At 48.8% G+C, this 25,810-nt stretch overlaps 1 protein-coding gene across 2 annotated transcripts in view; it reads right to left on the reverse strand.

Moving 5' to 3' along the window:
- Galnt18 (polypeptide N-acetylgalactosaminyltransferase 18) overlaps positions 1-5,884 on the reverse strand; it is a 383,580-nt gene extending 377,696 nt beyond the window's left edge. Inside the window, exon 1 of one of the 2 annotated variants that reach the window (XM_045145464.1) lies at positions 5,252-5,884. In XM_045145464.1, coding sequence (XP_045001399.1) covers positions 5,252-5,486 — 235 coding nt within the window. In that variant the 5' untranslated portion in view covers positions 5,487-5,884. The remainder of the gene's footprint in view (positions 1-5,251) is intronic. The other variant, XM_004650865.2, reaches the window with a different exon arrangement.
- Positions 5,885-25,810: the final 19,926 nt, after the last annotated feature.

Genomic DNA, 25,810 nt, shown 5'->3' on the forward strand with positions numbered 1-25,810 from the left:
GGTAAAGACATTCATTTCTGTCCTAATTATAATCGCAACACAAACGTCAGTAAAGGGGAAGCAGCCAGATGAAAACGGGTGTAAGGATGAAACATTATGCCGTCATTAAGAGTATTACAAAAATTGGGCTGAAGAGATGGTTTAGCAGTTAGGGCGCTTGCCTGCAAAGCCTAATGACCCAGGTTTGATTCCCCACTATTCATGTAAGCCAGATGCATAAGGTGGTGCATGCATCTGGAGTTTGTTTGCAGTGACTGGAGGCCTTGGCACACCCATTTTCTCTCTCTCTCTCTCTCTCTCTCTCTCATTCTCTCTCTGCCTCAAATAAATAGAAATAAAATATTTTTAAAGTACTACAAAAATTACCTTAAATGTTCCTCCACTCAGTTCTGCAAGATAAACATGAGTTTCCTCTGTCAAACAACTCCCCTGATGCCCCTGTCCCTGTGTGGGCTTTTCTACTGAAGGTGTATGCTTTCCACCTATCCACTGGGTTCACGCACAATCATGTTTATATTTTTAGTACCTGCCACTGTAACTGCATTATTTCATCACATGTTATGTAAATCAACGAAGTATGACTGCGAAAAAGATGAGAGAAGACGTTTCCAAGAAAGTTAATACAAATGCTTCAAGGACACTTGACACAAAGCAGTCACCTAACTTAAAGCAGTCTAACTACATGGCAGGAAAATTACTGCCAAAAATCAGGTAAAAATTGTAAAGCTTTAGGCAGCCACATGGAGGTTGCTTACCAAGCATATTTTGTGGAATGAGAAACATGGAATGAGGGTGGTATGGAAGGTTTATTCATGGAATACCAAGCATCAAGGGACAGGCCCCTCCCAAAGACAATGCTCTGGCCCAACATCAAAAGACTGCCCAGTAGGCAGCATTTTGAGCAGCATTCAAAGCAGTTACCATGCGTATGTAATATTCTGCCCGTTCCTCTTTGACCGATACTTTGGCCAAGCGATCCACTTAAAATTCCACTCACACTGGGAATTCGATCGTCCTCAGTGTACTACGACAGGATCCAGCGTGTCCCAGTTCCCAGTGTCCCTAGTAACTCCTCCAGAGCACTGTCTGGCACTTGGGCCACCAAGCGGAAAATGGTGAGTGAACAAACTGTGTAGAAAAGAGGGAAAAGTGTTTCCAACAAAAAGTGGACGTGGAAAAGGTAAACTATAAACTTAGACGTAAATCCTGAATGTGCCCTCTTTCTTAAATGTGGAGACAAAAGACAGAAGGAAGCGCTCCCAGTTGCAAAATATAGTTCCTGGGGCAGAACGAGTCATGGGCCATTTTTTGACATTCTTGAATATCATCGTCTTAAACATTGGCAGATACTAATCAAGAAAAGAAGAGAGTCATTTTGGTTCGGGTTTGACGTGCAGAGTAAGAAATGAATTAACAATTCCGCTTTCCTATGTTTCCCCCACACTTCGGTTCTCTTAACCAACACATCCATCCACTAACCGCCTCAAGCAAGCCCTGAGGACTCAGGGTGGAACCAAAAGACATGCTCGGTGTTTCCAGGCCATCAGAATGCCCATCCTGTCATTTAACATTCACTTGTTTTGTTGGTTTTTTTTTTTTTTTAAGAACATGCTCAAAAATACAATTTCCATTCCTAAGAGATTCCCACATACCATCTAATTAAATCATTCAATCAGAAAACAAATTAAAATGAAATATCACTGCCATCCCCAAGAGGAAAATAAACTTTTCAGTCATGACTAGAACAGACCTCTAGGGTGACGCTCCAAAGCCTCTTCTAATTGCGAGTCCTGGAGAACATTCTGCAAATCTGTCTCTGACATTTGCAGCTTCTGGACAACTTTTGTCCTTCTAGAGGAAAGAGGCACTCCAAAGCAAAATGACCTTTGGAGATGGGCACGCTTGCCTTCATGACTCACGGGTGTGCTGGGCTTTGGCACGACACACTCAACTCGTTCATCCATTCATCCAGCTAGACCTACCCTCTGACACCTGGCAGGAACTGCCCTGATGGTCAGCAGGCAGTAAGAGAATGCCACCTCTGTCCTCCCAAACAAAACAAAACCCAGAGCTGCCTGAATGTATCTGTGGATGGTGGGAAAGCTACTAACCCATCCCACCTCTGTGATCCTCGGAGATCTTTCACTGGGACATCAGTGGGTAGCACTCTTCCCCTATGACCCTCCAGCACTCTTAGGGGACAGTATAATGTACGACTAGGAATACAAATTGATCAAAGCAGCCCAGGAGTCACTGGCACCTTCCTAGTCTCCAGAACTGATGAGCAAAATAAACTGCTTTTCTTTACAAAGCTTTAAAAAAAAAAAAAAAGGAAGAAAGAAAGTAGCTGGGCATTGTGGTGTGTACCTGTGATCCCAACTAAGGGAGGAGGCTCTCAAGTTCAAAGCCAGTTTGGGCTACACAGTCAGGCCCCATCTCATGATGAAATAAAATAAAACCATAGACCCTGAAGCCACACTGGTTGGTATTTAAGCCCTACATAACTGCATCTCATCATCTGAGCCTGGACAAAGTCAAATCACCTCTCCAGACCTCGATTTCCACATCTGTATGGTGGAGCTAATATTACTGCCCTCATCAAGCTTCTAGGCCTATTCAGCATATGCAAAGCTCTTAGAACACAACACATAACAGATATTGTGTGAGTCTCAGCTCGTCTCGTCACTGACCACCCACATCAGCTTAGCAATGTCACACGGATCGTTCCAAAGGCTCTCCTGACCCAAAGGAACTGGACAGTTGGACACCCAGCAGCAGCCACAGCCTCAAGGATGAGATCCGTCTGGTCTTACTATCCTTTGCCAGCCTGTGCCCGCAGAGCCGCGCATTCAAGCAGTCCGGTACCCCTCAGTTGTGTTCCCTAAATCCCAGCTCGGGCACTTCCCTGGCACCCTGGAGGGAGCTACCTGTCATCAGCACACCGTCCCAGTACAACTGTCTACGTAACCTCTGCCATCTGCCTGCCTCATTTCTAGCCTTTCCCAAGTCCCCTTCTTTTCCCTACCCACGGTGGGGGGGTATTGGGGGGACTTTTGCTGAGACAGCACTCATGTCTGACTATCCAAAGGACTCATCACATTTAGACCAGAGAACTGGACCAGCACACCTTCCAAGGATGTTGGTCTCTTTTGTACCCATCTTCCCCAATTTGATCAGGTATATATTAAAACTTCTGAGGTTTTCTGGAAGAAAAGGCTCCTTTCAACTTCCACACCACACTGCTTTTCCGTAGAGCTTTAAAAATCACGTGACATGATCCATCTTCAACATGACAGGGACTGCTCATGGATTCATGATACCCCACAATGCTCCCCAAAGCTGACCCTTGCTCATTTCCTCCCTGGCCAGACAGACAAGCACAGAGATTTTTAAAATATATATACTATTTATTTATTTAAGAGAGAGAGAGAATGGGCATATCAGGGGCTCCAGCCACTGCAAACGAACTCTAGATGCATGTGCCCCCTTGTGCATCAGGCTTCCGTGGGTCCTGGAGAGTCAAACCAGGATCCTTTGACTTTGCTAGCAAACGCCTTAACCGCTAAGCCGTCTCTCCAGCCCACAAGAGAAATTTTTGAGCACACGCACACTCAGAGAAAGAGAGACACATACACAGAGAAAGACAGACACGTACACACGGAGAGAATATGTGAATGAAAATCTCTTCAAACCTGTGGGCAAACTAGACACATCAAAGCAAGGCAGGCACAGCTTTGGGTCTGCTGCACTGTGGAAACCCTGCGAGCCGTGGCAAACTCTGACCAACTGTCCATTCTGACCCAAGGGACAGAACCCAACAAGCAAGCAAGCGAGGGCTACAACAGACACCGTGGTCAGGTAGAACAGGTTGATCTACCAAACCCAGTGTCCCAGGGGGAGGCTGAGTTGTCAGAGCCCCTCTCTGGGACAGTGTCAAGTCAAGGGCTTGCTTTTGTCAATGAATTAGGAGCCCAACAGGAAAGGACACCTCTCCTGCCCTCACTTGAATCTGTGGTCCCTCCCCAGGGAAGGAACTGTTGCTGGGAACTATTCAGGCCGCATGGGGACACATGGAAGATTCAGACAGAGCAGATCAACAGAGTCCCAACAAATACTTGCCAGGGTCTGTCATGCGCTGACCGCCGCGCCTGGTGGGCCAGCGGGGTCTACAGGTGAACGTGTCTAAGAAAGCTGGGGCGCCTGGGGAGAAAAAGCTAGCGCTGAGAGGCTGGGGTGTATGTGCACAACTGGATCCAGCCCCAGAACGCCATAGGTACCCCCCCAGACAACTCATCTTACATCTTATTAGGTCTGCTCAGGGGAGCACCCCGCTTCCCAGCCAGCTCAGCACCCACTGGCACGGCCATGGCATCTAGGTCCACCTCGAGCGGTTGCGTCCACTCCTCCCGGGCTGCTGCCTGGGCCTGGGAATGGAGCTACGGAGGAAGGAGGAATCAGGAATTGGCCTCCACGCATCCCAGACTTGGCCAGCAAGGCGCAGCCCAGGGCAGGTCCTCTGGGTCCTGGGCACAGGGCGACACCGCAGTGATCCGAGATGCTTCCTGGGTTTGACACTTGCTTTAGGGGAGGGTCCTGGATCGGAGGGCTACAGTGCAGGTGAGGACGCATTTCGATCTAAGATAACCCCTGCATTCCTGGTCGCCTCTGCGGGTTGAGGCTGGGAATGGGGGCACACCCGAGGGGGGGTCGCGATGTGATCTTCCTGGTCCCGCAGCCTGCTATGAGTCCTAGAAACAACAGCTAGGGTCGCAGGGGCATCTCGCCTGTCCCTTACAGCGGCCCAACTAGCCCTCTGTCCTCGCAGCCTCTCTTGTGCGCGCGCACACACACACATATACACACACACACACACACACACACACACACACACACACTCCAAACCCGGCTACTGTGCGGTCCCGAGAAGCCAGCAGCAGCAACCAGCCCGGAGTCACCCGCACATTTGGACACGTGCGTAGCGCGCGCCCCCACACCGCCCGCGAGCTGCACACGCACACACGTGTGCACCCCCCCCCCCGGGGGAAACGCGCAGGCAAGGAGGGACGGGCCGCCGACACACCGGGTCCGGAACGCGCCCTGGAGGAGGCGACACCGACCAACCGTCCCCGACCACCAGGAGCCCTGCCTGCAGTCCCCGTGCCCAAGGCACGGGGCCCCCGGCGCACCGAGCGCGACCCCGGGCACTCCCCGGGCCTCGCGGGCGAACTCAAGTTTCCCGGGGCGTCCCTACCTTCGATGTGCTGCTTGATGACGTTCTCCAGGTGGTCCAGCCGCTCAATGATCTTCCGGGTGTCGCCGTGGTCGTCCTCCAGCTTCTTGTCGGCCGCCGGCTCCTGCCCGCGCACATACACGCTGGCGATGTAGTTGGTGACCCAGCCCACGTACAGCAGGCAGATGATGTTGGTCATGCCGCTCAGGATCACGCAGGTGGACACTAAAGTTTTGGTCTTCCTGGTGCACACCATTCTGGCCTCCCTCCTCCATAGAGAGCTCCCGGGGACCCTCCTTGCTGTGCGCCCGGGACGACCCCCCGCCCTCGCGTTCACACCCACTCCCTGGCACCCCAAGTCCCCGAGGGTTCTGTCTCCAAAGCCGGGGCCGCTGGCTGTGCAGTCGCCGCCGTGCCCAAGTTTGCAGCTCCCGCCGCTGGCCACCCGGAGAGAGAGCTTGACAAAGGAAACGAGGTGGAGATATATATTTATATATATATTTTTTTCCTTTCCAAATTTAAATCAAAAAAATAAAATAAAATAAAACCCCCGAGTCTTTCCCGGGGCGGTCACGGGAGACGGGCGGTCGCGCGAGCCGAGATGCACGACGCCGGGGAAACTTTGTCACTGACCCGCTCCGCGGCCGCGCCGCTTCCCATCGCCCGCGCCCCGGCTGCCTGGGCGACGCGACCGGCCCGCGCTGCTCCGACCGGCGCCGCTCCGGCAGCGACCGACCGCGGGGAGAGCGGCTGAGCCGCGCCGCCCGGCCCCCTCCGAGCGACAAGCGCCGCCACCAATCGCGCTCCGGCTCGGGCGAGGGGGCCGGGGCTGGGCGGCCGCCGACCAACGGGGAGGGGGCGGAGGGGCGGAGCCCGGGCCCGCGCCCCACCTGCCGGCCGCCCGGGGCTCCCGCCCTCCCCGCCGGGAGCTCGGCAGCCGCCACCCGAGCCCGCCCGCCCGCCCGCCCGCGCCGGGGGCCCGGGACGCGAACTCGCGCACACGGCGCGCCGCCAGCCGCGGCCCCCGGCCCACGCCGCCGATCGGAGAATCTCTCTCTCTCTCTCTCTCTCTCTCTCTCCCTCTCTCTCTGAATCTCTGGCTCTGGGGAGGCCCAGGTCCCCTTCACCTGCTCCCGGCCCTGGGGCTTCTGGTACTTTCTCACACTAAAACTGACTCCTGGACCCCCTTTTTTGCGGTTATTGGGACGCAGAGACCACCAACCCAAGCGCCCAGGTCTTAGGGTGTCCTGGGTCTCCACTCCACTCTCCTCTATTTTCTGGTCTCCAGGATGTTACCAGACTTGGCACATGTCAGAGGAGCCAAGCCTTTGGGCAATCTCTGGCTGGAAACGGCTTTGGTGACCTGGTAAGATCATTTTCGCACCATGTGGTCACCGCTTCGAAGAGTTTTCTTTAAGTCTGTGCCTTCCCCAGAATGGGACCATGACCCGCACCCCTCGCTGGCCTTTATTCTAGATCAGGCTCACACCACTGCGTAGGTTCACCTCCCGGGAAATAGTGCTGTCTGGGAACTGCATAGTGTCCACGTTTGCCACTGGGACTGCAACAGAACCATCTTACTACAGCCAGCATGCCCTCGTGTCCACCCGCCTTTCTATGCAACACCCACCTCTCAGCCCCTGAACAGTTCTTTAAGACAGCTTCTTCCTCCAGCACGGATTTGTCTGAGCTGCAGTTTTCTGGCGGGAAAGCGGCCTGAAGACAGGGCGGCCTTGCAGGCCAGCGCTCCAAGCAGCCGTGGTGTTATGGACTCACTTGAGAGTGAAGTGTTCTGAATTCTAAGAACTCACCCAAAAAGGGGAGGGCACAAAACCAAACAGGGGCACACTATGGCCCAAGCAGCCAAAGGACTCAACGAGAGCAAGAGCGCTTCTGACAAAAATTCTCAGAAGTTGCTATGACTGTGTCAGCCCACCAAAGAGCAGGGAGGATTCTTTTCTGGCCCTAGCTGGGGGAAGGAACAGCAAGGTGGGGGAAGAAGGGAAGAAGAATAATGTGTGTATATGGGACATGTTCATGAGAGGAATATGCAGTTTCCTAAAACACACACACACACACACACACACACACACAGGGTAGAAAGTCTCCTGCCTTCCTCCAGGAGTGCCTATCTTTCCCTATCTTCTCAAAACAAAGCTCGACTCTCAAAGAAAAGAACTAGGGCTTTCTCTGGCCTACAGGGGATTTCCAAGTCTTGGCCATGAGCGCAAGATGGTAAAACGCAAGCCTGGGTTCTGCTCCGCAGTCTCCCAGAAGGAGCCCTGCAAGTTGAGTTCTTCCAGCCTCTCCCTTAATCACAAGATTACACAGGGAGGAGAGGAGACTTATTTTTCATGTTTTTTTTAATTGGCAAAACCCCAAGCCAAATAAAAGGGGGAGGGGACCTCAAGGAGGAAGCATTGTAGACTATGGGAGTTTGACATTTTGTACCGCTTGATCCTCTGAGACGAAGTGTGACTGAAGCCTACGTGAGCCCAACATGAACATGAAAAACAACCCAGAGCAGGCTTTCCTCTCTGAAAACCCGCAGCCTGGAGCAGGGTTCTGGGTTCTAATCCTTCCTCCATGAACTGCTTAACTAGTGATGTGAACTGAAGCAAGTTTCAAAAGCTCAGCAGGACCATTTCTCCATGTATCAAATAGAAGCAGTGGCTTTCTGCTGCTGAGCATTAAATGAGAAAATACACGGGAAAGGACTTGGTGCAGGATACATAGTGGGTGCCCTGACTCTCCTGTGTCCAGGATATGACCGCCCCCCCCCCTTTCCAGGCCCAGCACAGCCTCATAGACTCCACCTTGCTGCATGACTACGCTTGGCTTTTCTACCATTCAATTTCAGTTCTCTCTCCCTTCCTGAAAGCTACAGGAACTAAAAGCTATAGGCAGTGAGGAGCTGGCCTCGTCACAGCTAGCTGGGCTCCCTTTCATTGGCATTCTACTCATAATGTCTGCCTTCTCCATCAGAGGTGCAGTGATCTGCAGAGGTTGATAAGATTTTCAAAACTGGCCAGGCGTGGTGGCGCATGCCTTTAATCCCAGCACTTGGGAGGCAGAGGTGGGTGGATTGCCGTGAGTTCAAGGCTACCCTGAGACTACATTGTAAATTCCAGGTTAGCCTGAGCTATCTCAAAAAACCAAAAAATAAAGATTTTCAAAACTGGAAAGCTGGATTCCTGAAGTTTCTGGTTGCCCAAGTACCTTCAATTTCCAATTCAAGCCCCCAATCCCCTTGGTTATAAGGAAAGAAGGAGGGTACAAAGACTTTACCCACCACATTTCTGCAAAATGAAAGGTCAGAGAGGAGTTCAGGGCTCGTGCCAACTCCCTTCATAAGCAGTTCCTCAACAGAGATTCATACCTTTGGCCATCAGTTCAAGTGTTCAACCCACCAGGTATTTACTGAATGGCCAGTTCCCAGTTTCATCCAGATATGTAGATAGAGGAGTTTCACAGCCTTATGAGGGGTCTGTTTTCTGAGCTGGAAAGCTGCTACCCTAAAGCTGTTTCTGATCCTCCGGTTAGTTCATGTATCCCTTAAGCATTCCCCCACCTTTTCTTTAAATAAGTCCTGTGTAGAGATGTATTATCAGACCCTTCATGCTTATCAGAATGGAAGCATTAAAGCAGATCACAGATATGGGCAGAGACTCTGATGCAAAACAGTTCTTTAAACCTCTGAACAGATTCTGAGAATCTGAATTCTCCCCGCCACACAAGGAGATGAAGACCTTGGACAATATACACGGGAGGCTGGAATTCTTCATAGTCCCTGCCCAGTACCGGCATTGGGCTAAGTTGGACTTCCCACCAACAATAAGCCTTCCTTCAAAACGTCTTTGATGCCACTGCCAGGAAAAGTCAACTGAGGGTGGAGTTCAGATACCAATCCATGTCATTCCGGGTGGGTGCTCTGACCTAAGAGTTAAAGAGGGACATGAACCAAGGCTGGCTGGTCAAAGGCAGGAGTTCACTCTTTAGAAAGGATGGACAGTGGCCATCAATGTCCACCAGATGGCAGCACTATGTAAAGACATGGGACCAGAGGGGGCCAAAGGGGGAAAAGGACCTCTAGACAGTGGGAAGCTTCAACCAGTGGGCAGGCTGCATGGGAAGTGGGGTTTCCGGGGTCTTAAGGGAGCGGGGAATGACGGGCTTGAGCAAGGATGGACAGTAGGATCAGAAATAGACAATGTTTAGGTCAAAGCTTGGGTTCTGCGCAGCCACAGGCCTGAGATACTGTAGACAGGAGAGGCATGCTCTGAGAGAGACGGTAAAGGAACCGAGGCGTGTTTGCAAGGTACCCTACCTCATGCTAGGCTGCGGGTTTCATGTGCTGCTCTTGAGCACAGACAGGAGGGCCAGACTATTGAGTTCATATTCTGCCACTTATTAGCTGTGGGATCTTGGGCAAGTTACCTAGCTGATCTGTGCCTCCATTTCTTCATCTGCAAAATGGAATATGTGGCAATACACTTATTTCATGGGTACATTATGAGCACTTAATGCATATAAAGCACACTAAAAACACTACGGTGACTGTCAGCTATTATCATTACTGCTTTCTCTGAAAACAAAAATATACAAACACTGCGTGCAAAGAGAGAAGACGAGGCACCAGGGGCAGCGCTCATCTGACTAAGAGCAACAAATCCACAAAGCAGGAGTGAAGGGTCCTCTTGCTCCTCATCTCTACCTCATTGACGGGCCCAGAGCAACTCCTCCGGGACAGGCCCTGGCAGAAATGCCACAGCTACACCGTCCACCCCATCTCTATGCACCTAGTTATCGCTCGGTGTTTCCTGAGAGTCTGTTCTGTGCCAGTCAAAACTGGGTTTGGGTGGTCCAAAAGCAACCCACAGACTGCACCCCTCTAATGGATTCCAACCAGAAGCACCAGTAACATAGTGGGGTGAGCTTTAGCTGGTGTATTCCTATAAAAGGAAATAGAGCAAGCAGCTCACAGAGGCAGCCCAGCCCGCCAGCAAGCACTTCTGTGATTTCTGCCATTCAATCTCTGGACAGCCCTTCTTCCTTCCCTGGAGAAAACTATCTGCAAACAATATAGTAGGCCAAATACTAAAATTCAGAATATTTAAAGCAATACAAAAGAGAAGCAAAGGGCTGGAGAGATGGCTTAGCGGTTAAGCGCTTGCCTGTGAAGCCTAAGGACCCCGGTTCGAGGCTCGGTTCCCCAGGTTCCACGTTAGCCAGATGCACAAGGGGGCGCACGCGTCTGGAGTTCGTTTGCAGAGGCTGGAAGCCCTGGCATGCCCATTCTCTCTCTCCCTCTATCTGTCTTTCTCTCTGTGTCTGTCGCTCTCAAATAAATAAATTAATTAATTAATTTTAAAAAAAGAGAGAAGCAAAAATATCCAAATGGAAGGAAAGAAACAAACAGGCCAAGACTATAAGCAGGCAATTAAGATAAAACTGTAAGTGGTCAATAAACATATGAAAGGACCCTCAAACTTGCTAAAAATTAGAAACGATTTAAAAACACAGATAGCATAGTTCACCTATTAGCCTGACAAAAAAAGATGTTATTTGGCAATTTTCAAGTCTTGGCAAGAACTAAGTACTCCCACACACTCTAGTGGAATAGAATCAGCACAGACACTTCGGAATGTAACTTGGCAGTAACAATGAAATTTAAGATGCACATTTTACCCTATAGTCTTGTACTCAGAGTGTGGCCCATGGACCAATTGCATCAGCATCACTTGAATGCTTATTAGAAATGCAAATGCCAACTCCATTTCACACCTACTCAATTAAAGTCTTCATTTCAACAAAATGTCCATTGTGGTGTGTGTGTGTGTTTCTGGTTCTTTACTAAATTTTGCACATAGATAGATAGATAGATAGATAGATAGATAGATAGATAAAGGAAATGAGCCTTTTGCTTTCTTTTTCTAAGGAACCAGAAATCTCTAGGCCTGTTGAAGCAGGTCTGAAATCTCAGATGTTTGAAAGGCTAAGTCAGGAGGCTCGTGAGTTCAAAGCCTGCCCGGGCTATCGCGCAACTCAGTGAGACCTTGCCAAAAGGGAGGGACACAAGGGCTCGGGCTGTCATCCTTGTCTTGCATGTGTCACGTTAGAGGTTCAGCTGCGTGGAGACAGGATGTGTAGTAATATCTAACTAACGAATGTCAAGAATGAAATATTTCCAACATCCTGAATTTCAAGAATGCAACATTTTTGAAGTTAGAATTATTCTGTAATTTCAAAACTGATCATTCTGGTAATGGCAAAATCTGTTTCACATTGGTTCTAGTCCTGGTTTTGTGACCTGAGCTAGTCTGGTGACTCTTAGTGTATGTTCGCATCTATGAACAAGAGTAATCGTAAAATCTAGTAAAATAAAGAAAAAAGCATGGTCAGGGCTGTGGAGATGGCTTAGCAGTTAAGGCACTCGCCTGAGAAGCCTAAGGATGCACGTTCTACTCCCCAGGTCCCACGTAAGCCACACACACAAGGTGATGCAGGCACATAAGATGTCACCTGCATCTGGAGTTTGGTTACAGTGCCTGGAGCCATTTCTCTCTCCCTCGCTCATGCTCTCACTCTTGCTTTTACTCTCTCAGTCTGTTTTGCTTGCCTCAAAAAAAAAAAATATATATATGGCCAGTCCAGTTACACACCATGAGCTTTGAACGCATCATACTAAATACAGCTCAGCCTTTGGCATTCATATAGTGACTCTCATGATCAGGAATAAACCCTTTATGTTTATGGACATAGAGAAGAGATTAGTGCTGTCAAAGGAAGACTTTGACCAAATAGAACAAGGACGTATGCACACATATGTGTATACATACGTGTACGTGCATACAAACAAACGTACATACATACAGACATACATATTGTCGGAGACCCTCAAACTACTTCTATCTACAAGAATGCTTCCGATTAAGAAGTCAAAGGAGGATCCAGCTGCCATTAATGAGCTTCATTCTCTACACAGTGTGAGCAGGGATGTCATCAGCCAGAGCTCTCCACTCTCACTCGCTCAGAACATTTCTTTATTTTGTGTATTTGACATAACATTTTGAAAGAGTTGTCTGCTTTTACCGAGATGCAGCGGGAGATTTTATGAAGGTTTTGGCCTCCTGCTCTTTGAAAGGATGCTCAGCAGGGAGGAGGGATGTTGACTAGGAAAACAGCCCTTGCCGTGATTATGCACACGGGTCCAGGAAGGAGACTGAGTTCTTGAGTCTCACCATCCTTCTCTCTAAGACATACCACCTGCCTCCCAGGATTGTGCTGAAGATGGAACTAAATAATGTGTGCAGCTCTTGGCACTCAAGTTGTGGTAAATATTCAACAAACAGTTTGCAGTGTACTTAGCCTTTTCACTTAAATAATAAATGATGATATTTAATTCTCAGTCCATAATTATACATATGCTGTATACATACACACGCAACCCAGGAACTAACTGTGTTTATTTTTAATGTTTGCATTACATAAAAGGATGAGTACCAGTTTTCCACATGATTTTTTTATAGATAGGGACAAGTGGAGCTACATGAAACAGGGCTACACCTTGCTGGCCCCCTGGATGGGCCCCCAGGGTAGATTGGATAGTGTTGTCCACACGTGCCTTATCTTGATCTTCACAATTCCCTGAAGTGAGTTGTTATCACACCCAGGTTGTAGAGGACAGACTGTATCTACTATCAAGCATCACGAGTAAAAGTGGAGGCTGGAGTGATGGCTCAGTGGGTAAAGTGTTTGCCATGGGTTGCGATCGCCTTCTTGTTGCTGGGATAAAACACCCAGCCAAAAGCAACTGGTGGGAGGAAAGGGTTTGTTCCAGGCTGCTGCTTCTAGGCAAAGCTTCAACATGGCGGAGGAAGCTGGCTCACTTCCTCATACATCCACAGCAGAGAGACAACTGCCAGAGCTCAGGCTGGCTCTGGTCACACAGGCCAGATGCAAGGTCCATCCCCTGTGACACACCTCTTCCTCCTGCGGGGCTCCACCTGCTGGGGACTAAGAAGGAAGCTCAACAACAGATACTTGAGGCTGTGGGGACATTTACATTCAAACCACCCCACTGTGCAAGCATGAGGACCTGAGTTCAAATTTCTAGCAGCCACATAAAAAAAATTCTAGGTGTGGTGGTACATGCTGTGATCCCAGTGCTAGGGACACAGACAGGAGAATCCCTGGGACTCACTGGCTATTTAGGCCAGCTAAACCAGTGAGCCATAGACTCAGTCAGAGACCTTGTCTGAGAGAATACGGCAGAGAGGGGCCTAGGGAGACATCTGATGGTGACCAATGGCCTTCACAGGTACATGCACACACACCCACGTGCCCTCACAAACATACAAAAATTATATGTATTCCCCACACACATACACACTCATAAAAAACAGAAGTGGTAGAGGGCTGCACTCCAAGCCTACACCACTCCCTCCAGAGGAACAGTTAAGGGACATCTATGTTACACAGGATTAACTTTGAAGTGACACCTCTTTGGAAGCATTCACATTCACAAAGGAGACTGGTAATGTGGCAAGAGTTCTCGAGCCCTAATTGCTTGTTGTCCCAATTAGAAGGTATTAAGTCTCCCCTTTTCAAAAGTGAGAATCCAGTTGGTCATGGCACTTCCTAAGTCCCTGTGGACAGTTCCTGAAAACCCTGGCATGGGCTGCAGTGCAGGGGTGTCAGAGGCAGGCTGTGAAATACTGTGTTTATAGAAAATGTCAGGAAGTGTCCTTGATACCTGAGAATCAGCTGCGTTCTGCCCAGACCCCTCACCCTCAGCCTCGGGGATCCTTGGGACATCATAGGTGCTTGCCAGATATGAGGAGCAGTGACCTTTTCAGAATTGGTATACTGTGGTTTGTGGCACTATGAGCCTATAAGGCATGTTTTGGGCTTTATTGCTAGCCAGATGGTGAATCAAATATTCAGCAGTCCCACAAACTTCTCACAACAGCGAGGTGACTGGTTTGTTCAGAACAGAGTGATTGCGGTAGAGAGCCCAAATTGCAAGTGGCAAGAAGCAGCTGGAAGGTGGTCCGCAGTCTGCTTCTCCAACAGAGCCAGAGACCAGAGCTCGCGGCAGCTTGAGTTTGCAGCAGGCCCAGAGCCCCTCCTTGGAGAGCTGTGGAATTTGTCATCAAAGGACCTGTATCATATGACAGTTACTACGCAAATGGCAGATGCACGAGTGTACAAAATACTCAGGCAAACGAGTCCAGATAAACTAGCCCGAGCAGATGCCAAGGGATAGGTCACTGTCACAGGTACCCAGATAATCACCATCCTCACAGAGCCTAAACCCAGAGCACCTTAATACAGGCTTATAATCAGCCCGGGTCCATGGGTTTCTATATGCAGGCATTGACAGGCCCCAGAGAACACTGTTAAAATGTGGCTTTCCGGGCTGGAGAGATGGCTTAGCGGTTAAGCGCTTGCCTGTGAAGCCTAAGGACCCCAATTCGAGGCTCGGTTCGCCAGGTCCCACGTTAGCCAGATGCACAAGGGGGCGCACGCGTCTGGAGTTCGTTTGCAGAGGCTGGAAGCCCTGGCGCGCCCATTCTACCTCAGTCTTCTCTCTCTGCCTCTTTCTCCCTCTGTCTGTCACTCTCAAATAAATAAATAAAAATGAACAAAAAATATTTTTTTAAAAATGTGGCTTTCCCAAGTCGCTGGACTGATGTGACAGGTTCCTGGCCACTCCACCTAACTTCACTAGAAGGTCTCCAACCACTACTGAACAGGTAAGGCCAGCACTTAAGACTGAGTACATCAGTAGGGCTAACATTGTTTTTTTTTTTTCTTTTCTGTTTTTGCAGACGGATGTGTGGTGTGTGTGTTCATAACCACATGGGTGCATGTGTGTGGACGTGCTGGTGCACATGTGCATGCATGTGGAAGCCACAGCATCTTCCTCGATTGCTGCTCTCTTTATCTCCAGAGATGAGGTCTCTCACTTGAACCCAGGGCTTGTCGATTCAGCTACTCTAGCTAGGCAACCTGTCCTGGGAATTCCATCTCTGTCTTCTGAGTGCTAGGATCACGGGTGGGCCTCCACCTGCACCCGGCATGTACAGGGGTGCTGGAGGTCTGAACCCTAGCCCTCATCCTTCTATCATAAGTGCTTTACCCATTGGGCCATCTCTCCAGTTCCTTAGTAACATTCTTGTCTGCAGTGTACCATCAGGCCAAAACAACCTGGATTTATTTATTTTCAGTAAGTTATTAGGCAAGTTCTATCTTCTGGGTTGGGGAGATATTAAGTCAATAACATGCTTGTTTGTCTTGGGAAGATGGGGATCAGAACCCAAGTAAAAAAAATTCTTGAGCTAGAGAGATGGCTTAGTGATTAAGCGCTTGCCTGTGAAGCCTAAGGACCCCGGTTCGAACCTCGAGTCCCCAGGACCCACGTTAGCCAGATGCACAAGGGGGCGCACACGTCTGGAGTTCATTTGCAGTGGCTGGAGGCCCTGGTGTGCCCATATTCTCTCTCTCTCTCTCTCTCTCTCTCTCTCTCTTTCTATCTGCCTCTTTCACTCTGTGTCTGTCACTCTCAAATAAATAAATAAAGATGAACAAAATTTTTTTTTAAAATTCTTGGCATGATGGCATGCCCTTGTAGAACTGGAGAGGTGGAGACGCCTGATGCTCACTGGCCAGTCAGTGTAGCCTACATGGTAAATTCCTGGCCAGTGAGAGAACCTGTCTCAAATAAAAGTGGATGCACCCTGAGGAATGATCAGCCAGAAATTGCCTTCTGACTTACACACACACACACACACACACAATTTCTCATTTCTTACTCCTTCTTCAACCATTATAATCATCTCAAAAATCTCTCTGAAAAATGTTTCTGATTGTCACACTGTCACTAAATCCGGTGGTGTGAGTCCTCATCTTATTCGACCCTTCATCTGCCTTACACACTGTGGAGTTTCCCTCCTTTTTGAAGACATTCCACTCCCCTTGCTTCTAGGGCATGGTACTCACCCAGCTGGACTCTTGCATGGCCCCATCGTTACCCACTTCTGCATTGCCACTGCTTGGGATCCTTCTGAGCCTCTCTCCTCTTCACTCTGTTCCCTCCAGCCTTAGGCAATTTCATCTAAACCATCAACTGCTGCCCGTCACATGTAGATGAGTCCAGCTATGAGCCCAGTTCTCACTTTACATTCCTCCTTATCAGATTCAAAAGCATCTCAAAGTCAAAACAGATGAGCAAGAGGGCTCCACTCCCCCAGTCTACCAGTGTCCCCTAATTCAGTGCATGACAACATCCATTCATTATGCAAATCGAAACGCCTTTGTCCCCATGCCATGATGGCCATGCCATATTTACTATAACTAATTATGCGTGACACAAATTTACCTATATTTTACTGTGTTTCTCCCATCATTCTACCAACATTACTAACTGGGCTACAACTTTCATATATTGGTCTATGGGAAGCTGGGAAAAATCGATGAGGTTTTTTTCCTAACAATATCTTTGGGGTAGTATTGAATAAATATTTAATAACTTAGTGATATTTTACTTAAACTGGGCATTATTTGTCAGTGTCTAAGAACACAAACCCCACACATAAGATTAAACTCATGATAACTGAAACTAGATCTTTGGGGGGGCTCCCTTTTCATTAATTAATTTGGATAATAATCTTTTAAACATATTTAAAATATATAAAAATCAAACTATCATTAGTCTCAGGTTACATTTTATTATATTCACAGAAAACTCCAGATAAGTATAAGTTTATTATAATTAATAAGGTGGTTTAACAAGATGCTAGATATACAATGGACAGCAAAAAAAAATTAATTATTTTTTAAAACAAATTTGAAAACAATGAAAAGCTCTATTTGTCATAGCGACAAAATTTTTTTTTTTAACTCAAGCTAGGACTAGAGAGAGAACTCAGTGGATAACTCACATGTTGCATAATTACCTCAATTCAGTTCCCCAGAATCCGTGTAAAGCTGGGTGTATAGTGGGCACCTTTAACCCCAGTATGCCTTTGGCGAGATGGGAGGCAAATGCAGGAGAATCCTCAAGGAGCTCACAGGCCAACTGTAGCAACTGCCTTCTTATTGCTGGGATGCAAACAGGAGAGGCCCCTTATGGGAGGGGAGGGCTTATTCCAGGGGAAGCTCCATCATGGCAGGGAAAGCCTGGCACAGCAGGCAGCCAGGGTGTCACATCTTGTCACAACAGCAGGAAAGAAATCATCTGAGTGAGCTAGTCCTGAGCACCTAGCGTTCTGGACCAAAAAGCCTTATGGACCACACCCTCTGTGACACACCTCCTCCAGCAAGTCTCCAGCTCCCAAAGAATCCACGACCTCCCCTAATTGTTGCCAGCTGGGGACCAGGTACTCAAAACACATGAGCCTCTGGGAGACAGTTCATTGAAACCACCACAGATGTCCTAGCACATGTGGTAGTGAACAACAAAGAGATAGCTTGTATCAAAGGAGGTGGGAAGAAAGCACTAAAACACAAGGTTGTTCTCTCTGATATCCACATGTGCACCATGACACCTGTATTTACACACACACACACACACACACACACACACACACCAGAAATGAAAATTAGGGCTGGAGAGATGGCTTAGCTGTAGGGTGCTTGCCTGTGAAGCCTAAGGACCCATGTTCCACTCTCCAGATCCCACACAAGCCAGATGCACAAGGTGAGGCAAGCACAAGGTTGCACGTGACCACTAGGTGGCGCAAGTGTCTGGAGTTAGAACTGGCAAGCCAATTCCCTTTCCCTCCTTGCTCTCTTTAAAATTAAATTTAAAATAAATTAATTAAAAAAAAAAAAACGCTAAGCTACAAACTGATGTACTGGAGACAACCAGCTCCCAGTCTCACTGCCAGTGGTGTTCCAGCCCTCAAGTGGAGTGCCACAGGAGGTTAAAAGCTGGGCACCAGCGCCACCCTCTCGGCTGTATCACTCATTTTCTGTTGAATATTTCTTCCTAATTGGCCTCTCAGATAGAGTCCAAAGGTCTTTTTTTTTTTTTTTGGTTTTTCAAGGTAGGGTCTCACTCTGGCTCAGGCTGACCTGGAATTCACTCTGTAGTCTCAGGGTGGCCTCGAACTCACGGCGATCCTCCTACCTCTGCCTCCCGAGTGCTGGGATTAAAGGCGTGCGCCACCACGCCCGGCTTGAGTCCGAAGGTCTAGAATAAACCAGGGGAGGCAGATAATCTAAGACAGTTTGAGGAGCTAGTAAGTGGAGGCTCTGGGTTCCTCCCCACTCTTCAGACCTGTGTTTTATCGCTTCAGCCTTTTGTGTATTGATAGCCATCAAGTAATAGGAAAGCTATTATTTTTAGTCTGCTTACTAGACTAAGAACAGAACTAATAAGATAGGGTGTTAGAACTAGAGGTTTTGTGGTAGTCTCTGTTCCTTGGTGTGCTTGGGACTGAGTGAGATGGCTGACGCAAACAGATGCGGCCTGGGGCTGGCATCCAGCGCCAGCAACCGAGACAGGCCAGGCACCTCTGCCCGGGGGTGCTGTACAGTGCCTGCCTGTCTGCGTACCTGGGCTCTGAGGCCATTAGTGCAAGATGTAGGGAAGAGCTGAGCCCCGTCCTCCCGGCACTGGGAACTTGCCACGGACGATGGATGGCTCGTGCCGCTGCTTCTCCGAGGCTGCTCCCCGCAGAGCAGCGCTTTCTAAGTCCCTGAGGGCCACAGGGATCTGGAAACACTGTGCCCAGCTTCCAGCTTCTGAGAGACCTGCAGCCGCCCTGGTGGCAGTGGCATTCGTCCCTTAGCTCACGTTCCGTCGTTGCCCACTCGTGACAGCTGCAGCCACTGTGTGCCACTGTGTGCGCTACCACAGCCACCCCACATCACCAAGGAAGAGACACCGAGCTTGTCTTGGAGGCCCGAAGGGGAGCACCAGGCTTCGGGCTTTGTGCCCATCTTCAGGAGCTCTCTCCAGCCGATCTCTCGGTGTTGCATCTGGGGTTATACTTGTTTCTCTCCTTTTTTGTTATTATTTTATTTTATTTTGTTGTTGTTTTTATTTATTTAAGAATGACAGAGAGAGAAAGAGGCAGAGAGAGAGGGAGAGAGAGAGAGAATGGGCGCGCCAGGGCTTCCAGCCTCTGCAAACGAACTCCAGACGCGTGCGCCCCCTTGTGCATCTGGCTAACATCGTCCTGGGGAATCGAGCCTCGAACCGGGGTCCTTAGGCTTCACAGGCAAGCGCTTAACCGCTAAGCCATCTCTCCAGCCCCCCTTTGTTGTTATTATTATTAGCTATGTATGCAGTGTGTATACAGCCATGTTGGTGCCATCGCTAGCCTCCTCCCTGCCCCCTCCCCCGCAGGGACCCTCCTCGTTGGGGAATGTGGGTCGTGCATTGTGGGGGTAGCCATCAGGCATGAGGAAGAGGCAATGTCGCTGTGCGTAATGTCCCAACTTGTGGCTCTGACAATCTTTGTAATTCAGTATCTCATGTCATTGTTGCTGGCTCAAATTGACCACTAGAGGTATGTGATGATTAATCTTGACAGTCCACTTGAGTGGGTTTAGAATCACCATGGAAACACACCTCCGGGTATGTCTATGAGGGTGTTGCAGAGCGGTTTGAGAGGTGAGAAGACCCACTCTGAATGCAGCACCATCCCAAGGGTTAGGGAGGCAGGGGTAAGAGAATCGCTGTGAGTTTGAGGCCAGCCTGGGCAAGAATGGGTAGGTGCGTACCAGCATTGTCTCTCCGTTTCCTGTCTGCAGACACAATGTCACCAGCTGCCTCCTCACACTCTTGCCACTGTCCCTTTCCCACCGGATGGACCGTACCTTCACACTGGGAGTCCAGATAAACCCTTCTTCCCTCAAGTGGCTTCTTTTCATGTATTTTGTCACAACACAGAGAACAGTGAGTAACAGAAGACATGGAGCACTATAGCAGAGGACAGGGGCCACTGGAGGCGCCATTTGCCTTCCCATGGGACTGTCCCATGCTGGTGAGCAACATGGGTTTGTTTTCTTAAATATTTGTTTAAAAAATATTTTTTTAAAATATTTTTTTAATTATTTATTTGAGAGCGACAGACACAGAGAGAAAGACAGATAGAGGGAGAGAGAGAGAGAATGGGCGCGCCAGGGCTTCCAGCCTCTGCAAACGAACTCCAGACGCGTGCGCCCCCTTGTGCATCTGGCTAACGTGGGACCTGGGGAACCGAGCCTCGAACCGGGGTCCTTAGGCTTCATAGGCAAGCGCTTAACTGCTGAGCCATCTCTCCAGCCCATAAAAAATATTTTTATTAGTTATGGACACAGTATGTAAGCAACACATGTTGGTACCATCTTTTCTATTAATCCTCCCCCTTTTGCAAAGGGGCCCTCTTGAATATTTTTAAGTGTGTGTGTGAGTGTGTGTGTCTGTGTGTGTGTGTGTTTGTGTGCACACGTTTATGCAGGACCTCTTGGTTCTGCAAATGAAACACCAGAAGTTTGGTCGCTTTCTGGGCCCAGCTCTATATGGATGGCTAGGGAAGCAGGCCGGCAGGCTTTGCAAGCACCTTTAAGAGCTGAGCCATCTCCCCAGCCCCGCCCTCCGGACATTTTAAAATATTTTTTCTCTATGCATCTTTTCTTATAATCAAGGCATCCCTTTTCACAGCTGCCACCATTTTCCTTTGATACCCACTGCACAATCAAATTCTTCTCTAACTTGCTATTCTTAACCTGCTGTAAATTGGGAAAACAAACTGGATTACTGCAGTTGGATGTAAATGAGAAAAAGAAAAGAAAAAAAAAAAAACAAGAAAGGGACCGAGGGACCCTCCTTCAAATAAAGTATTTGGGAGTGTGACACATTTATTAGTTCACTTACGTCTTGCTTGTCAACACTCTCCCCATTCCCGCAGCACGCACACCTGCTCACCATCACCTCCACAGAGCAGCCGGTCTTGTCACTGACACACGTCCTGCATCCTCGCCCTCATCAGACCCTCCACTAGCTTCTCACCATGTGTTCTCCTCGGCAAGAAAGCCAGCCCCCAAAGCCCTCTGGACCCAGTCTCCCTGGACATCCCTTTTCTAACCATTTCCTGGCCCCTATTAGAGGCCATTGCCACTCTATCACGTCTGTCACCCAACCTCACTAGGTGACAGTGATGACTAATCTGGGTTTTCAGTTTGACAGGATTTAGAATCACCATGGAAACAAATCTCTGGGCACGTCTGTGAGAGAGCTTCTACATCAGGTTAGTTGAGGTGAAAAGACCCCTTCCTTGGGCTGGGGCACTGGACTGACCAATACGGCGGAGTAAGTTCATGAGCTTGGGAGTCCCATCAAAGAATCTCAAGGGGAAGCCATCCTCTACCTCAGCGGATGGTAGTTCTTCAAACTGCCTCCTTGTGAGCTTCTCTCGGGCCACACCCAATCAGTTTCTCTCACAGAATTCCCTCTACCATCCTCTCTTAATCAAATCTGCCATACAGGTCCACACCCTTCCTTCAAGAAACCCACCTGGACCCAGTGTGCAGATTTGCTAGACATTTTGTCCCCAGCTCTTCCGTGGCCTCTCCTCACCCCCAGCTCAGAAGCAGTGACTTCCAAGATAAGCGCTTCCTGGCTTCTCCTTTAGTGACTGTCCCCAGCTCACCCCATGGCCATCCCCAGCCAGCTGTCTGCCTCCCACTCCCTCTAAGGAGTCACTCTTTTAGATAATGTTCTCTCGAAAATCACACCTCCACCATGTTTACCTCCTGAGTTCTGGAGTTTCACCATGCCTCACTTAAGGTATTGACTTTCCAACTCAGGATAAATTATTCAGCGGCTCATTTTCAGCCCAGCTCCTCTTTCCTTCCGGGCCAGTTCTCTACCACCAGCCTTGAAGTCTGAGGACGTGATCACAATTCACGCTCTGCCAGACATTAAAGGGCCACTGGGTGCACTCAGGGCTGTTTAGAGTTCTCAGCAGAGGGGCAGGCCCAAGTTTTGGAGCACAAAGACCTGCACCTATTCTGTCAAGCACCCAAGCCTAGGCTAGGTGGTGGCAGAGGGGTTCTGGTTTAAAGGCAAGATTTTTTTTCTGGAACTTTCCACGCCTCACCGCCCCCCCCCTCCCCAAGAGCTGTCTGAGAGCTAATAGAAGCAGCTGGGCCCTGGTTGTAGTCAACCTTTCACAGGAGGGGCAGTGTGTGGGTTTTCAGCCATGGTGGCACAGAGTTGGAAAGAAACCAGAAATTGCTCATGACAGGGGACATCTGAGAAGGCACATTGGAAACCATGTGGGGCTAGGAATGCAGCTCAGTGGAGGAGCACATGCCCAGTATGGTGGAGACCCTGGGTTCAGACCTCAACACCACAAGAAAAGAGGCAACATGGAACCCTTACCTTCAGCACTTGTTAGGCATGGGTCTCTATGGTGGCATCATCTCTTCTTCTCACAGCTCCTCTTACTTCCCTTCCCAGACCTTCCTGGTTTAGTCTTATAGCCCAGCACAAGGTCCTGTTCATGACCAAGGTTTCTGTTCCAAGTCTTCTCGACTTTGGCCATGGGAGGTCCAGGGGGGTTCCAGATCCCAGAGGGACACTCCTGTCACACACAGCCTCAGAACCAGCCCGGGTCAGACCACAGGCTCCGATCATGACTCCATTCAAAGCCATTAGGTACACTTGGTATAGATGACAAGGTCAGGCTGGGGAAGGGCAGATAGACAGCGGTCCCCACTGAAGGACCGGACGAGACCCATTACCTCATTGTATTAGATTATGGCCCATGCCTGTAATTTCATTTTCTTCAATTGTTTGATCAATTTAGCCCCAGCTTTAAGGTTTATTCTAATGATGACCTTCAAGACATTGACTCTGAGAAGAACAGAATTTGGAGGGAGGGTGCACAATAGGACATGCAAAGGACTTCCTTACACTTCCCCAAAGCCAACACAGTGTTGCTGGTAGCCAGAGAAAAGGGCTAAAAACAGGCAAACTACTAACAAAACAGACAACAAGGAAGGCAGCATGTGTGATAACTAGGAAAAAAAGGATTTGTGATTAAGGCACAAAAGACTGAATCTTTTAGCAATTGGGAAGGAAAGGAAGATACTGGTGTAGAGTGGGGAGAGAAAAGGCAACTTTGGGGCAAATATAATAATAAATCTATTAGGTCATGGGTCATGGAGCAGCAGAGGAGCCAGGTTAAAATAGAAGAATGAAGGAAAGTGCTGAGGGAAAACAGAAACAGAAAGCCAGGGCAAGTCAGGCATGCTGTCTTAAACCTGTAGTCCCAGCACATGGGATACTGTGGCATGAAAATCACAAGTTCAAGATCAACCTGGGCTATGTAGTAAGACTTCATCTCAAAAAAAAAAAAAAGGTGGGGCAAGAGAAAACTAGAATATGGATTTTTTTTTTGGCAGGCGTATGTGGTGTGCACGTGTCTATGAGTGTTTGTATGCACGTAGGCACACATATATGTGGGCGCCTATGCATGTGTGTGCATAGACATGTAGAGATGAGACATCAATGCCAGATGTTTTCCTCAATCACTCACCACCTTATTTTTTAATGCTATATTTATTTATTTGAGAGAGGGAGTAAAGGAGTGAGGGAGGGAGGGAGAGAGAGAGAATGGGTGAGCCAGCCCCTGTAGATGAACTCCAGATGCATTCACGACCTTGTGCATCTGGCTTACATGGGTACTGGAGAATCGAATCTGGGTCTTTAGGCTTCTAAAGCAGGCGCCTTAACAACTAAGCCATCTTTCCAGCCTAACCATCTTATCTTTTGAAGCAGGATCTCTCACTGAGCCTGGAGGTCAGCCAATCGGCTAGACAAGCTAGCCAGCAAGTTTAGGGGGATCTTCCTGTCTCCACCTCCCCAGCACTGGGACTGTAGGCACATGCCACTAGCTTGGCTGGTTTAGGTCTTAAATGTCCCCAAAGACCCATATGTCAAGAACTGGTTCCTAGCCAATGGCACTATTGAGAGCTAGTGGAACCTAAAAGGGGTGAGTCCCAGTGAGAAGAGGTCATTGGTGACATGTTCTTCAAGGGGACATTTGGGCCCCAGACCCTTATCTCTCTTTTGCTTTCTGGCCACTATGAGGTGAGCCACTTTGCTGTACCATATGCATCTTACCATAGTATGTTACTTGCCACAGGACAGTCAACTGTGGACTGCAACCTCCAAACCCATATACCAAAATGAACCTTTTATTTAAAAAAAAAGTTACTTATGGCTGGAGAGATGGCTTAGCAGTTAAGGTGCTTGCCTGTGAAACCTAAGGACCCAGATTCAATTCCACAGTATGCATGTAAGCCAGATGCATAAGGCGGCACATGCATCTGGAGTTCATTTGCAGTGGCTAGAGGACCTGGCGTGCCCATTCTCTCTCTATCAGCCTCCTTCGCTCTCCCCCCTCAAATAAATGAATAAATATTTTAGGTTATTTAATTTTTTGTAATTTTGGTGCATGTGTGTATAATGCTGTGTAGTGTATATATGATAGTGTGTGTGTTTGTATGATGGTGTGTGTGTGTATGATGGTGTGTATGTAGGTGATGGTGTGTGGTATGTGCGTGTGCTTTTGTGTGTGAGTGTGGGGACACATGCCACAGCATGTGTGTGGGGTCAGAGGTCAATTTTCAGGTGTCCGTCCTCACCTCCAGCTTATTTGAGGCAGGGCCCCACACTGTGCACTACTGCTTCCGGCAGGCTAGCTGACTCCCAAGCTTCTGACGGACTCTCCTGTCTCCGCCTCCCTTCTCTCCCAGAGGCATGGCCGGGATTACAGACGCCTGCCGCAGCATCCGGCTTCCGCACGCAGGGGCTGGGGTTCCAAACCCAGGTACTCACTCACATGCAGCAAGCACTTTATCCACTGGGCCATCTCGCCAGCCTCACCTTTCTTCTGCTTCTGTTGATTATTTCAGGCCACAGGTAGTTGGTTGCAAGAATAGAAAGATGAGTGAGAGAGGGGAATGGAGAGAGAGAGAGAGAGAGAGAGAGAGCGCTTCTACCATTACATTTGTGTTGCATAGAATCCCTCTGACACTATTCAACCTCCGGAAGATGGACGTTCTTGTCACCCACCATCCCTGACTCATACACACCTTACATCCCACCTCCAAATTATTTACAAGTTTACTCTATTAATAATTCACCTGACGATGCAAGGTACAATAGCTAACAATGACTAGCTATGAAGCACCAAATGCACATAGTTGCAATCTAACAATTCAATGAGGCAGAAAGCTTTGCAACCACTCTATGCTGATGACATTGGTGCTCACAAAGCGTAGGTAACCGCGGCAATTTCCTGGAATGAGGGAGTGGCAGAGCCGGGCCGGGGGGTCGGCGGGGCTGAGCACAATGACATTTCCCCCTAGATTCTGCACTCTGATGAGGAAGTGTTCGGTCACCTGCACTGCCACCATCATCAGCTCACAGGTGCTCATTGTAATTGTTCCCAATCAACAAAGCAGATGAAGTTGTGCATTTCAAACGTGTCACTTGAAGATACTAAAACATACGTAGCATTTTCCTGCCTACTTAAGGCACATTGCTCACTGAGCACAATTCTGTGTTCCCTA

The sequence above is a fragment of the Jaculus jaculus genome, chromosome 3 (genome assembly GCF_020740685.1).
Source record: "Jaculus jaculus isolate mJacJac1 chromosome 3, mJacJac1.mat.Y.cur, whole genome shotgun sequence".
Taxonomy (NCBI): Eukaryota; Metazoa; Chordata; class Mammalia; order Rodentia; family Dipodidae; genus Jaculus; species Jaculus jaculus.